This window comes from Osmerus eperlanus, chromosome 13, assembly GCF_963692335.1.
Source record: "Osmerus eperlanus chromosome 13, fOsmEpe2.1, whole genome shotgun sequence".
In the NCBI taxonomy this organism is placed as follows: domain Eukaryota; kingdom Metazoa; phylum Chordata; class Actinopteri; order Osmeriformes; family Osmeridae; genus Osmerus; species Osmerus eperlanus.
Genome location: NC_085030.1, coordinates 13716905 through 13732413, shown reverse-complemented (window position 1 = coordinate 13732413; position 15509 = coordinate 13716905). Strand labels below are relative to the sequence as shown.

The 15509-nt window shown below is 47.2% G+C and overlaps 1 protein-coding gene across 1 annotated transcript; it reads right to left on the bottom strand.

Annotated features, from left to right (window-relative positions):
- Positions 1-5707: 5707 nt before the first annotated feature.
- On the bottom strand, positions 5708-11395 carry LOC134032713 (regulator of G-protein signaling 14-like). Its single transcript, XM_062476737.1, has 16 exons — positions 11266-11395; positions 10841-11000; positions 9725-9746; positions 9410-9561; positions 9241-9333; positions 8973-9116; positions 8651-8833; positions 8467-8548; positions 8208-8318; positions 7928-8109; positions 7742-7818; positions 7505-7631; positions 7347-7428; positions 6940-6998; positions 6693-6786; positions 5708-6509 (listed from the first exon to the last, which is right to left on the bottom strand). The coding sequence occupies exons 2-16, from the start codon at positions 10883-10885 to the stop codon at positions 6307-6309; spliced, it is 1656 nt and encodes a 551-aa protein (XP_062332721.1). The 5' UTR covers positions 10886-11000; positions 11266-11395; the 3' UTR covers positions 5708-6306.
- Between the last annotated feature and the right edge of the window lie 4114 nt (positions 11396-15509).

Here is a 15509-nt window from a genome sequence, read left to right as displayed (position 1 = left end):
AGGCCCACACAGTCTCTCAGTGGAAACCCTGTGTGGCGTCTCCTGGGTAAAGGTCACCAGATTACAGGGCTGTTCTGGAGTTAATCATTACGGCTTTCGTGTTGTTGAACACTGGGGTCAGCTGTGCTCTCTCACCCATGTCACAAAGCCTTCAATCTGCCGGGATGATGGCTGCCTGCAGACTTAGGGAAGGTTAAAGTGTTTGGGTGTGTGTGAGTGAGTGAGTGAGTGAGTGAGTGAGTGAGTGAGGGAGGTGAGCAAGTGAAGGTGAAAAATGGAGAAGACGACAATGCTCCACTTAACAGCAGTGCTTTATTCTAAGTACACGTTCAGTCATGTGCAGAATACTGTGTGTGTGTGTGTGTGTGTGTGTGTGTGTGTGTGATGAGCAGGTGGAGAGTTGTGATCTTCCACCAGGGGGCGTCAGCATCACTTCAGTTCTTCGGTGGAGGACGAAGGCATGTCAGGACCTTCAGGACTCTCCTAGAAGACGCACAGTTTGTGGACATGCTTATCAGTTCAACGTCTTATTAATGTGACACCTAGCAAAGCAGATGATTCTGTTCACATACCTTAACCTTCTCTAGGTCTGTTCTTCCAGGCAGATTCAGGGACTTTTGTGAGGAGATGACCTGTGAGGTCAGAGGGAGAGGTGAGGTCAGAGGGAGAGGTGAGGTCAGAGGGAGAGGTGAGGTCAGAGGGAGAGGTGAGGTCAGAGGGAGAGGAGAGGTGAGGTCAGAGGGAGAGGTGAGGTCAGGTCAGAGGGAGAGGTGAGGTCAGAGGGAGAGGAGAGGTGAGGTCAGAGGGAGAGGTGAGGTCAGGTCAGAGGGAGAGGTGAGGTCAGAGGGAGAGGTGAGGTCAGAGGGAGAGGTGAGGTCAAAGGGAGAGGTGAGGGTTAGAATGGAGAAGATGAATATGGGGTTCAGAATGAGGTGTCGGAACATGCGGATAAGAGATACAAGGAGAACAGAAGTCCATGCAGGCAGGAGGGGCAGGGAGGCAAGGAGGCCTAGGAGAGGTATGGAAGCTCACCTTCTTGGTCTGCTGAAATTCTTCTGTGGATTTAGATCTGCTCTTCATCTGCTTCTGGAGGGAGGGACTGGAGGGGCACTGGGGACACAAATACCTGATTAGTCCAAAGAGTCTTTTATAAAAAAAATTGAGACCAATGATTTCCGCTGCTTACCTGGTTCACGTTTTGCTCCATAACTCCAGGCTTTTAGCAGGCCCAGCAGGGTGACAGCAGTAGCAGTGCAGTAGCAGGAGTGTAGCAGTTTATGATTAGTATGGTAGTAATATAGAAACAGTATAGTAAGTCGTGTCAGTATAGTAGTGTAGGACCTGAGGTAGTCAGCTGCTGCTAGTCTGTAGAGAGAAGGAAACATCCTTTACTACATCACAGATCCTTATACCACGGCTTATCCTACCTATACACCAATACTAGCCCTATCACCAAGGCTAGTCCTAACCCCAGGGCTAGCCCTATCACCAAGGCTAGTCCTAACCCCAGGACTAACCCTATCACCAAGGCTAGTCCTAACCCCAGGGCTAGCCCTATCACCAAGGCTAGTCCTAACCCCAGGACTAACCCTATCACCAAGGCTAGTCCTAACCCCAGGGCTAACCCTATCACCAAGGCTAGTCCTAACCCCAGGGCTAACCCTATCACCAAGGCTAGTCCTAACCCCCTAGCCCTATCACCAAGGCAAGTCCTAACCCCAGGACTAGCCCTATCACCAAGGCTATTCCTAACCCCAGGGTAAGCCTTATTCTACAGTCTCTCTGTGATGCTCCTGATTCCAAACCCTGACTTGGCCATAAATGATGTAACCCCTATCAAATACTATCAAAATCATCTCACACACCGTCTCACACATTCACTAACGCACTTACAAACAAAGTTGAGATCAGTAGTCAGATCACATTTGCAGCGGTGTCTCAAAATCGCCACTAGAACACAGAGTTCCTGGGGAGAGAGGGAGAATAATTCAGTCTGGACTGCCCATGTGGAGGGAAGAGGGATGAGGATGTGTAGAGGGCGTGTTTCCTTGGAGGGCATGCCCGCTTTCTGTTGATGGCTTCACATGATGGCTTCACATGATGGAACCAAAGCCAGACAAGGTGACACACACACACACACGCGCCCAAGTCTTGAATATCAGCTACTCTCCTCCCTCTCCTTTTCATCCTGAACGTGTCTCAGCAGCCAGAGTTCCCAGCATCCTTAACCCTTGTGCTGCCTTCAGGTCACATGACCCAAAGGTTCACAACGAACCATCGTTGTGTTTACCAAATTTTACCCAATACAAAAACAATAAATAGCATTTTCTTTTAACCTTCGCAATGTGGGGGGTCTGAGACAGCCCGACGGTTAACCTTTTCATGTTCCTGTTAAATTTGCCTGAAAACGCCTAAACAGCATACCCAAAGTAAATTGGAAGCTGTTCTTGAACCATTTGGAGTACATGCATGTAAATGATCTCTTTTGAAAGCTGACACTCTGAAGTTATGTCCCCTGTTGTCAGGACCCCTGTCAGTCCTTCTAGTGTTGAGTAATAGAAGCTTGAACACAAGGAAAGTGAAAATTTCTATTTCCGCCTAGATTTTGTTTTGAAAACAGAGGCCTGAATAGGCCTAGAGGTGGTAGGTATTATCTGGAAGACTAAATTGGACCACAGGTTGAAGCCTTACCCAATTAAAATCAAAAGTCAAACATAATACCACAATATATTCATATTTGACACATGTTTTTATAAGAGTACATCCAGGAATTTTCTAAAAGGGTCTTTTGGAGACTCCAAAATGACCCTTTGTAACCAAGGTCAAGGTCAAATAAAAAGGTATTATTTTTCATAATTGTTATCTCTAATGAAAGGTGGTACTTAGAACTATCATATATAATAGCTAAATCCCTAATTAGTAATACTGAAACACAAAAACTGAAGCATGAACACATTGGAGTGCTTTATCTGATTCCAAGGATTGGCGCACAAAGAACACTGATTCTGTCAACCATATTGCGCAATCGACTGTTATTTTGAAGGCTCCACAGACGCATACAAATGAGGTATTGGCATTTTCAGCTAGCTGTCAGCTACAAGGCTAACGAGCTAATTTCAGAGCCAGTCGAAGCCAGTTCGAGAAATTTGTTTAGAACGAGTGTGGGGGGGGGGGGCGGGGGGGGGGCAGGACGCACAGACCTAGTTGGCTTTAGAGGGCTGTCAACGGGGCATGGAAGCTCCTATTGGGTCGAACAAGGTGTCAATCAAAAGGGGAGGGTTCAACGGACATTTTGAGACCTTCATTTTGTAAATACTCCGTTGATAAATCTGAGAAAATAACACTTTTATGTGAACAAGTTGTTTCTTCCGTCGGCTAACTTGCATAATGAAACAAAGGATAATGGCTATTCATGAACGTAAAACATTGTATTTGGACGAATTACTTTACATGGTTAGATACTTTGAACCCTTGGGACTTACGCAGATCAAGTTTTGATGGCATGATTTGCACACCTGGACCTATTTGAACAACTTAGGGTGAGTACAACTTTTTTCTTTGGCATTGTTGAAGGAATGTTCACCGGAAAAAGACGTTGACTTTGCTTGCTATTGCGACTTGATCTTGAATTGGTTTATTTCAATGGAAGCACAAGAATCGTAGCTTTCCAACGATGTATAACATGTGTAGCGTCTAAAAAATATATTTTTTAGAATTTAGTGCGTCGTAACTGAGGAAGGGGGAGGCAGCATTTTTGTCTCGCGAGCGAAACAGGAGCGTAAACAGGTTAAAAGAAAATTCCTCACTTTGTTTTTGTATGCAGTAAAGTTGTCGCAATACAACGGTGGGTCACAATGACTGATTGGTCAGAATGACCCGAAGATAACACAAGGGTTAAGAGTAGTATAGTAGTTAGGTTACCACCAAGCAATGTGTTATAGAACTAGCCGTCTAATATAGGGTCATCAGCGCAATTAACTTCCTGACATCCAGTGGAACGTGAAGGGAGAGGAACAGCAACAGCAGTAGGAAGAGCTGTAAGTTTGTCTGAGACAGGGGAAGCCACAGCGATGAGTCGTCTAACTGTCCTACCACAGTTCAGACAACTTACTCAACACACACACACACACACAGACAGACTGTGGTCTGAGGGCAGAACGATGTCTGGACCTTGACCTAGCATCTGGGAGAAGAGCATTTATATTTTAAACACCACAGAGCTGCAGGCAAGGAGACAGACAGACAGGTATCGAGGCAGAGAGAGACAGGCAGAGAGAGACAGGCAGAGAGACATAGACAACGAGACATCCAGGCAGAGAGAGAGGGCTTGTCCCTGATCCCACTCCCAGAGTGGAACACATGGACTTAGCATTCTAAACTCGCTGACTGAGACAGCGGACCTTAGAGGTCAATTTTCATATTACACTGATAAGTAAGGAGTTCAAGTGACAAAGCAACCCAACCCCCCCCACACACACACACACCCTTACCTTTCCACCTATCTGGCTCTGTGCTGCTGCTGCTATGGTCTCCTTAAAGCAGACAGGCAGGGGTCTGTGAGCCACACAGAGCACAGCCCAGCTTCCCAACCCAGGACAGAGGAGAGAGCAACGAATTGGGAGGGAGAGGACGAGAGAGAGAATGAGAGAGGACGAGAGAGAGAACGAGAGAGAGGACGAGAGAGAGAACGAGAGAGAGGACGAGAGAGAGGACGAGAGAGAGAACGAGCGAGAGAACGAGAGAGAGGACGAGAGAGAGGACGAGAGAGAGAACGAGCGAGAGAACGAGAGAGAGAGTGTGCATGTGGGCGGGGGAGGTGTTCAGGGACACGTCACATTGATCTCTTGCACAAAAATGACAGCAGATTTCAAATCCTGGAAGAAATAGACATACTCATCTCCTTTCCCCTCTCCCTTCTCTCGCTCCTCTCGTCGGAGGAAACGTGCATGAGACAAAGCCGTCTTCATTCCAGCACTGAGGTGTTTCAGCATGCAACAGAACACGCCCTGCTGAGCTCCACTGACACGCACACCCCAGGCGTGCCATCTCTAACCAAACATAGCTTTGTTATTGTGTGTGTGTGTGGCAGATAAGGGAATGAAAGCAGACAGATGTCACCGTTTGGGTGCGTTTTCTAAATCTGATAGTCTGCCTGGGTACACACACCTGATTCTACCATATCCCTCTCTCAATCACACAGTCTCTCCCTCTCACATACATACAAGTCCTGTGTCTCTTACACACACACACACACACACACACACACACACACACACACACACAGCCCTCTCTCTCCATACGTAATAGTCCCATGTCTTGATTATTCCAGATTTTCCCCTTTCTCAGACAAACATCAATAGGGGAACATCATTCAGCAACAAGTCGGAAGCTTAACTCCAATTGGCTGGTAACCTCTGACAGAGGACCAATCAAAGCCATGCAAATGATAATAATCACACATCATCCCACTTTGATGTCAGAAGCTCTTTTCTCCAGCCCAGACATGAAGGAAGGCCAGGCTTTATCAGATCACCGTCCCTTCATAACCTTCCTCACTCAAGGTCACACACCCCAATCTGACCAATAAGAAGGTGGGCTCACTTCCCTGGCCGATGAGTCTAACTGGAAGCTGACTTGGTCCAGTCTACACACACATCCAACATCAGACAAGCATCCTCACAACAAAGCAGTCCAGTGAGACGTGGGAAACCGTTGGTTCCTAACGTGCTTTAATACTGTGCAGTATCATGCTGGTGTGGCAACACACTCCACTGAACCCTGACAGTGAGAACAGGAAGGGGAGGGACCAACTAGGATTGACTGTCTGTCAAAAGTGCTCACACAGCAAAGAAATGTGCGCAAATTCATGCAAGAGATAAACCCCCCCCAAAAGTACCAAAATAATTCAAATACGTAGAGAAAGTACTTTACATAAAATATAATATTTTGTCAAACAAATTAGTTAATATATAAAATAATTGCATAAAAAGGCCATTCTGAGTTCAGGGGCCAACACTCGGCACAGGCACTTCGAAAGACTAAAGATCTAGACATCTGAGACATTTCAAATACTTTAAACAACAAATCAAAACCTTCCTGACCAGCTCCTTGTAGCTCTGGTCCCAGTGCAGTCGTTCTCTTAAACAAGTATGAGTCAGCCATCCTGGCATTCAAATAGTCCGGCTGAAGACATCTATTGTAGTTCTATAATCTCTGTACATCTTACAGCAGATGGTGCACACACACACACACACACACATATCTCCCTCTGCTTATTTCCCTTAGAGTGGGCCTTGGAGAGTCTGTTCACTGTGTTTCTGCCATGGCCTCGCTGGCTCCCCTAGTGGTGGTGGTGTGACTGCAGGACTCCCCTTCCTCTCCTCCCGGCCCAGATGCCTCTGCCGGGGGCAGCTGCAGGAACGAGGGCAGCTTCAAGTGCTCCTTGGTCAGCAGGCCTCTCTGGTCGTCCACACGGCAGCACTGGGCCTTGGACAGCATGTCTATCAGCCCTGGAGACGAGGAACACCAGGACAACAGCTCTGTTAGTCCTCATCCTGCAGGCTACATGTCTACAAGCGGAAAGCTTACAGATACAGCAGGTTGGAGATGGCTAGAAGCTGTTTGCGTTACTTAAACAGCAGGATAGAAGTTGCCTCGTCATGCACATTAGACTGGAAGCTGCAGAGCCCTACCCTGCATATCGTGGTTCTTACTGGGCTTGGGCTGGGCCGTGGTCCTGCCTGCCTTCTGGGCCCAGTGGGCTTCGGGTGCTGTTGCAGCTCGGCCCTGTGGCAGAACACACAGCAGCGTTAGGTTCCTCTACAGGGGTGGCGCTCACCTGAGCCTGGTGGTTGTGTGTGGTAGTGTTACGTGATGATGGGTGCTGCACTCCCTGTGTGTGTGTGTGTGTGTGTGTGTGTGTGATGAGCAGGTACTCACCCGGGCTGGACTCACTTGTGTGCCTGCAGAACCGCTACAGCTGCTAGGAAAGTCCTTACCTGCAAACACCACATTTCTAAACCCTCAGCACCAAACACCACAATACTAAACCCTCAGCACAGTCCCTGCTTCTCTCTCTCTCCCCCAGGGCGAAAGCTGGCTGAGCTGATGCGTAGTGAAGGTCCTAGTACAGCAGAGTGGGGGGTGGACTAAGCTGTGCACCAGGATGGGGAGAGGAAGACAGGAGGGGGGGGGGGGGGCACAGCTCGAAACCATGGGGACAGAACGTGTAAAGACGGGGTGGTGAGAGAAGGATGTCCTAAATAGAAGAGAGCACAGACACAGCGAGAGACAGAAAAACATAGAGAAACCATACAGCCCCTGATTGGACAGTATGCATCACTTACCTTGGACCTTGCTCAGACACAGCTTCTTATTGGCCAGTCTGAACACACTGGTACTCATGCTCAGGGGCTTTTCACTCTCACTCTGAAACATGTTGGAAACATCATCATCATCATCATCATCATCATCTCTCTGACACACACTCACAGCCAGAGCTCACCATGGTGACCATGACGTCCTGGTGCTTGAGCTGGTGTTTCTGGAGGACAGAGGAGATGGCCTCCTGAAGGGTCTTACTGGACTTCACCACGATGCCCACTGTCTTACCCGTGAACTGCACCTCCAGCCTGGAACACACACACACACACACACACACAGCTATCAGAGAGACAGGGAGAGGCTGGTTGTTGAGAGAGAGACAGGGAGAAGTTGACAGTGAGGAACTACCCCAACTCACGCAATGGTGACCCGGAGTTCCAAGGTGACCTGCTGGTCCCTCAGTACAGAGGAGTCCTGGTCCAGAGAGAGGGGCTGCTAGAGTGGACACACACACACACACATCAGAACCTCCCTAAGGTGCATCATATCCTTGAAAGGGCCATGTGGTGAGAGGAAGAGGAAAGGCGAGGGGTTAGAGGCTGACCCGATCCTTGTCATGGAGGTAGATGACAATGTCTTTGAGGGGGAAGCCTCTCTTCTCACAGAGGCTGGCCAGCATGTCCCTGAGGGGGAGGCCGGGGCGCGTGGAGGCCAGGGAGGCGCTGCCGTCAGGCAGGTACACACAGCAGTACCCCCCCTCCACCCGACACTCCCCACCACACTGGTCTGGAGACACAGGACAGGTTCCCCCATTCTTGGAGGGAGGGAGGGGTTAAATGGCTGAAAAGGAGGATGATGTCAAGTGTGTGTCTGAGGATGGCCACCTGCCTCTGTCTGTCTGCTGAGAGAACCCAGCTCCACACTGCTGCAGGACTTCACCGACATCTGAGAGTCCTTCCTGCTCACAGACTTCATTAGTGGATAGGACACCTCTACTGAGACAGAGAGAGAGAGTGTAAAAGAGAAAGAAAAGAGGATGAATACATGATTGATACGTGTGTCCTTCTGACTCAAATCTTGGTTGCCATAGAATAGACATCCTCCAGTCAGTGTGACGTGGTGTTTTGAGTGACAGGACTCCACCTCCCCACGATCCTCTCTTCTCGTGCCGTTTGTCCCGGGAGGGTCTCCCTCCCACACTGGCAGAGGAGGTCTTCTTCTTCTGCTGGACACAAAGGACACATCCTTAGAGGGTAGTGTTACACAGGGCATGTCCCCCACCCCGTCCCTCAGGTCTTCGGTCCCTCCCTCCCGCTCTCTGTCTCACTGATTTCTTGTTGTCGTCAAGGTGGGGGCTGCCCAAGGTCATGTTCTCCCAGGACCCGGAGCAGGCGGACTCGGAGGGGATGCTGGGTAGCAGGCGGCCCTCCACACTGGCCAGAGAGCAGCTCTGGTAGAGAGCAGAGCGGACGAACCTCCGGTAGCTGTCCATCTTCATCAGCTTGAAGATCTGGCAGGGAGGGAACGAGGTTCGGGGTTAAGGCCAGACCTGCTCCATGTGCGAGTCAGGGTTCAAGGGTAGCCCAGCGGGGTTTGAGACATAGCCCTGCCCTGGGTGTTCAGGTCAGGGGTCAGGGTTAGGGTCAGACCTGGTCCTGGGCCTTGTTGAACATGTCTGGTGTGGGATGCAGCAGGTCTTTCTCCTGGGTCTTGGCTGTGTCGTCTATGTTGACAGAGTAGGGGGCGCTGTCACACAGGTAGGCCTGGTAGATGGAGAGAGCCTCCTCCTTCAGCTGCGCTCTCACACACACACACACAGATTTAGTGTCAGATACTTTGGGACACTAAATACCTAGTTTACCATTGTGTAACAACATCAGTGCATAAGGAGGGAAAGTCAGAGGACTTCCTGTGTACCTGCCCCTGCAGATTGGCTGAAATGTTCTGGAATCTACGGCATGCCTCCCAGAACAGGATGTTCTCAGCGCTGACCTCTGACCTTAGGAAGGCCTGAAACACACACACATTACATATGCAGCGTCTGACTAGTGTAGTTGTGTGTGTGTGTGTGTGTGTGTGTGCTCACCGTGAAGTACTGCACCCCAGTAGGGTCTTCCAGGAGCTTCTCAAAGCACACGGCCCAGCTGAGGACACTGTTGGCTGGGCCAGCCCCCCCTGCTGCCTGCCCTGGGAGGCTGGTACAGCTGCCTGCACTGCTCCGCGCACACACGTTCAGCTCTGAGACACACACACACACACACACACACACACACACACACACTCTCTCTCTTAATCAAGCTCCTGTCATTGGTGCCAAGAATAGCTCATGCTCAGTTCTGAGGAAAAAGTTCAATCAAGTATTTTGTATTCTCTCTCACACACACACACACACACACCTTACCTCCATCAGACACCGCCTGGCTCTGCATGGAGAGAGAAGATAGAGAATTGTTTGTCCGATGGCCAAGAATATGACATGTCACACACTGTTCATATGCTGCTCAAACATGGCTACTTGACTTGCAAACACACACACAGGAAGTGAAACATGTGAAAAGCAGCTGCATGTTTTTGTTTGGCTCCGATGGCTCATCAATTTGGGTTCAACAAGGATCACAATGACTCTTATCGAGAGACTTGTCGCTCTTGTTGGTTAGTTGTAAATGATTTAAAATTCTTGTACTCAATGTGAAATATTTTACTGTTGATTGCTTTTCTACAAGTACACTCTTGCACTTTTTGAGGTTCATGTTGTTTAATTGTAACTTGTTTAACTGCATGCTCTTATGGTTCTTCCCTTTGTCACTTATTTGTTCTTTTCACAATGTATGCTTCATGTTTTGGCTACCCACAATGTTTGGGGCTATCTCGTTGTTATGATCAGTGACCTATGCACTTTTGTAAAGCTCTCTCTTGGAAGTCGCTTTGGATAAAAGCGTCTGCTAAATGAATAAATGTAACTCAAACGACTTCTCACACGCACAGGAAATGGGTGTGTCTACACGGCAGTCCTCATTCATCTTTCAGAACTCCTCATCCTTCTAGAACCTCCGAGAAACGGCACACTCACAGATTCCCAACACCCTTCACACAGAACCTCTGTGTCTGGCAGTCTCCTGATTACGAGGATGGATTTCTCAACACACAAGGCATAGTTCCCTTTACAAACATCTTGCACTACAAGCAACATAACTCATGACATGTAACATGAGTCATCAGGTAGACACAAACACCCAAAGAGTTTGTCCAAACTTGACCTCATTTGACACCCAGCAGTCCACTAGCTCCATGCCTGCACACATGGGTCAGAGGTTTTCATGGCACCAACAACCCTCCAGTTGCATAGCAACTGACCAGACAAGCTGATCTTTGTCATCAACATCTTGCCTTCCCTTAACTTTGACCTGTGGAGCTCCTTGACATGTCAGGGGATTACAGTTAAGGCCTGGCGCTCACTGTACACCACACACACACACACACACACACACACACACACAGAATGATGAAGACCACTCACCATATGAGCGGCTGGAACCCCCAGAGTTTTAATCTTATTCGCCATGGCAGTCTGTCTGGGTCTGCAGTGATGCTCCCCCTTACACGCACTGAAGAGCTACACCCAGCAGAGACACTGCACTATGTACAACTTCCTGTCACTTCCTCTCTCAAAGGGAAGTCTTGCCATGGCAACAGACCACAAAAAGGGAAGTGTGGTTCCTGTGATCACACTACTCTTGAGAAATGTTCTGATCATGAAGGTGACCCTGCCTAACGCCTACAGGCGCACAGAGTGCAAAGAGCACAAGAATATAGGGTCGCATTTAACCATACTGTTTCCACCCATACTGCTATGGGCCTACCGCGTAGATTACAGACTTTCCCAGCATTGGTGTTACACTTCATAGATCGATATTGCACTTAAACATATTCCAAAGCACATACCTTGTGCTGAGTGAACGTTAAAGCAGGGTTGGTAGGCTTCTGAGCTTTCCCATATTTGTAGTGTTGCGCACTGCTTTTGGCTAACCGGGACAAGCTTCTGCACAACCCGCGGAAAGCCACCATCCTAGACTGGTTGAAACTGGGCTACAAGAACCGTCTGTTCGTCAGATATTTTACGTCAACAGTTTTACAGATTAACTATGACTAAGCCTTATAACACGACAAGGTGAAACTTTGTGTTGGACGTGTATATGTTTGAATGTTTTTGGCGGCAGTTGTAAGTTTTCAGGGGATATGGTGCGAGCTCAAACGAGTCACACCTGTGGCTCTTGATCGGGAACAGGTGTGTTTTGATTCAGATCGTGGACAGGTGTGGTCCCCCCCTTCTTGGTGTAAGGATGGGGTTAATGTTACTTTTGTATAGGACAGTAAGGGAATTGGTTTACATGATGAGGTCCTCATGACAGTATTAGTCGGACAATAGTTGATTTACATTACAAAATAAATACGAATTTAAAAAAATTTAGGCTACATAAAGATTTAAACGTTCGTTGACATTTTCTCCACGCTTTTGTCGTGCTGAAGGTAATACGCGAATCTAGAAAACCTCAGAACTGTGGTTAGTTTGTTTACATCTTAACTGCGGCGTAGATAATTTTTTACGGGGTTAATGTACCTTCACCCTCCGAATCAAGTGCAGTCACCGAGAGAAAAACACGTTTTACATTTTTTTGTCTGATCTATAGCATGCTCTAGTGGCCATAAGAGAACCACAAGTTGATCCAGGTCTAATTAGTGAGTCAGCCCAATGTTGTGTAGGCTAAAGATATCCAGCAATATACTCGGTAACTGTGGTCAGTGTGTTAGCCTTTGACTGCAGTGTTACTGGGTTAACAGATGACAGTATCATTTACAACTGGCGAAGCAGCAGTGAATGTGTGAGGGCCGTGTCTAAGGTCATTGTTTAACGTTCAAAAAACACTAATATAATAATAATAATAGTTTTGTTGTTTTGTGATGCATTTACTCAACTTGCCCTATATTTCCATACATCTTAAGAACTTATGAACTTGATAGAGACTGTCATAGAAAGTCCTCGATCTCACACAGTCACTCATTTTGCATGGGACCTATTACTCAGGCAAATGCCTCCGATAACAGGTACATTTACGTCAACAGTGCAGTTGCTGGATGCGCGTGTGTGTGTGTGTGTATGAAATTGTTTGTGTGGTTGTTGTGAGGTATTTGCGTGGATATCATGGTTTCAATCAGCTTTGGGGACAAAGATGAGTCTGTAGTTCAGAGACGTCCGTTGGTCCAGGAGAGAGGAGCACGGCGACCTAGCCTGGAAGGTAAAACCTGAACTGTCATGTATTATACGATAAAAACTAAAGTAGAGCTGTTAAAAACCATCGAGATTGTTCTCTACAAAGCCTTAACGTAATTGCTTTGGATGTTCTGAGAGAAAAACATGAGTGTGGTGTATCTTGAGTGAGAAAATGTGTATTTGTGTCACATCATCACAATGGAGGATGTTAAACATGTGTAGAGAATGGATGCTTGTGTCCAGAAGATGGTTCCTGTCATCCTGAGAGTCGTGATGCTGTGTTCATGCCTGGGTCCACTGCTGCTTAGTAGGTCTCCCTTACTGACACACCATTCAACTCTCTAAATATGCCTGTTTTCCAACGTAGGGGGTGAGGGGGGGATGTCAGGCACGTAGCTATTACAAATCACTCTGCGTGTCTTTATCTCCATCTTACTCTGTGGGCCTCACTTTTCCCCCTCGATTTCTGTCTTTTTTCCCCTCTCCATATTCACCTCTCTCTCTCTCCTCCCCCTCCCTCCCCAGATCTTACAGCTCTGTGGCACGTCAGCGCTAACACCAACTGTTCATCCTCCGCATCAGCATGTGAGTCAGGGGTCTAGCCTTCCAGACCAACACATCACTCCTCTATTTGTTGTATTCATTCTTACCCCCGATGTCTGTCTCTGTTTAGGCTGCAACACTTCCTGTCCACAAGGTTAGTCCCCAAGATCCAACAGACAGGTCCTTAAGCCAATAGCTTGGTTTAGACAAGTTGTCATATTTCACATATTTGACAAGAAGTGTTTAAAACTGCCTGACCTCCTCCCCACCCCCTCCCTGCTCCCCCACTCTGCCCCCCCCCCCCTGCTCCCTCCTTAAATAGGAGAAGTAAATCTCACCAGTCCCAGTTTTGATGTGACGGAGGGTGACGACATCACGATGGAATGCGAACACAACTTGCCCCTGACTGACCTGGAATATGAGTGGCGGGAGAACAACATAACAATGACAGACAAATCCAATAACACCTTGACCCTGACACGTCTGCTGGCACCATTTACCAACAACTACTCCTGCTCTGTCATCAGCAGATGTTGTGGAACATATACATCCATGACAAAAACGGTTGTGGTAAAAGGTAGTGAGAACTTCTGGTTGCAACCCAAAGCTTTTGCCTACAGATGATGACACTGTTCAGCCGTGGCCAAAAGTATTTGGGAGCGACATACATTTTGTATTTGAAAAGCTTGCTGGGCTTTGGCATAAAATGACTGCTAACATAATTTCAGTAAGTCATATCATCATCACAGGGGAAAGTGTAGTACTAGTTCTAGACATGTGAAATCACTCTATCATTCTGATTGGATTTTAAGAGCAGATTGACTGCTGTAAAAGAGGGGACTATTTGCATATATTGAATTTTTTTGCCCCCAAAAAAGCTAAAAAAATATATGAAATGTGCCTTATTGTATTCCAGTATTCTATAGAAACATGTGAAAACATTTTCCTCAAATACTGAACCAGCAAACTTTGCAAAACACAACTTTTGTCATTGCCAAAACCCACGACTGTACAGTAAATGGTCAAGACCTGCTATTTGAATTAACACCTCTCCCGTCCCCTAGACAACAGTATGGTGATATTGGTGTTGTGTGCTGTGCTGGCTGTGGTGTTTATTCTGGCTGTAGGAGTGAGCATGAAGTTCTTCCTCAAGAGGGAAAATGGTAAGAAATACATTCTTATTGTCTTTTGAGTTTTAATTCACCCTCATGATCCTTTGTTAACTGATTTAAAACTGCAAATAGGAAACTGTTCAAATTGAGAACAGTCACTGCTCAACATATTTCAATCTCCCATTAACCCTTTTCATTTTTCTTCCTTTGCAGTTAAGAGCAAGGCAAGGAGGGAGCAGAGGAATCAGCAATTTAACAGAGGCAGCTAGACCCTAGCTAACGAGCTGCAACAGATCCCATAACTAGCTACTAAAAATCATTAACGAACAAGCTATAGACGCCTAGCTAAAGAGATACTACACATCCCTTGGTAACAAAGTTAGCTGTTATGTAGTACCTATCTTATAGACACTCTTTGATGACGACTATCTTAATAGTTAGCTGTGCTCCTAAAGACCCATAGCTAATAAGCTAACTCATTAACTAAACCAGATAACTTAACTAGATATTTAGTCACTTAAGTAAACACCTCTGTTTAAAGCTTCTAACCCACTGTGCCTTTAAGCCTAAGACCAAGATGGCTGGGTTTTCTATTTCTTCTATACCTGGTTTCGCTTTCCAGAAATAAACAGTAATATTCAACTATGTACTTGTGTTTGTCTGTCTGTGTGTGCATGTTTACTAACAGTGTGCATGTGATACTTGGGGTGATTGTGTGCATGCATATACGTGGTAGTGTGTGTGTGTCTGTGTGTGAATGTATGTTTTTGTGTCATGGTCATCTCTCCTGGCAGCCTGAGTGTGATATACAATATTGTTTCCAATCCAGGATTCTCTTGTGTAACCTGGCAACAGGCTTTTAACAACCAGATTAGCCACTCCCATAGGGTAGAAATGAAATGGACCTGGATATTTGTTTAATCCACACAAATTAGTCTACTTAAAAGAGACACACTGAATGCCAAGAACATAACAAACCCTCCTGACAGATATGATAACTCTAACCACCCTGACATAAACACATTCACACATTTGGGATTGTGTGTAGAGTAATGGATGTTTCTTCAGTGTCCTCCGTAGCAGGTGGCTGGGGGATAATCCAGGTAAAGCTCCAACTCAGAGTTGGGAGGGGGGGCTGAGAGGGTGGCTGGGAGGGAGGAAGGGAGAGGGGGAAGGAGTGGCCGTGGATGGAAGACTAGGGCTAATTCTGGACACCTAATCCGAGTCCCATCCCCCTCTCCCCCTCTCCCCCTGCTCCTCCC

Bases quoted from the DNA above. Each gene is read 5' to 3' on its own strand.
- LOC134032713 (XM_062476737.1), bottom strand. From the start codon at position 10,885: ATGGCGAATAAGATTAAAACTCTGGGGGTTCCAGCCGCTCATATG. The intron at 8,834-8,972 runs GTCTGACCCTAA...CCTCCCTGCCAG, and splicing joins TCAACAAGGCCCAGGACCAG to ATCTTCAAGCTGATGAAGAT. The intron at 6,999-7,346 runs GTAAGTGATGCA...TGGTGTTTGCAG, and splicing joins GTGTCTGAGCAAGGTCCAAG to GTAAGGACTTTCCTAGCAGC.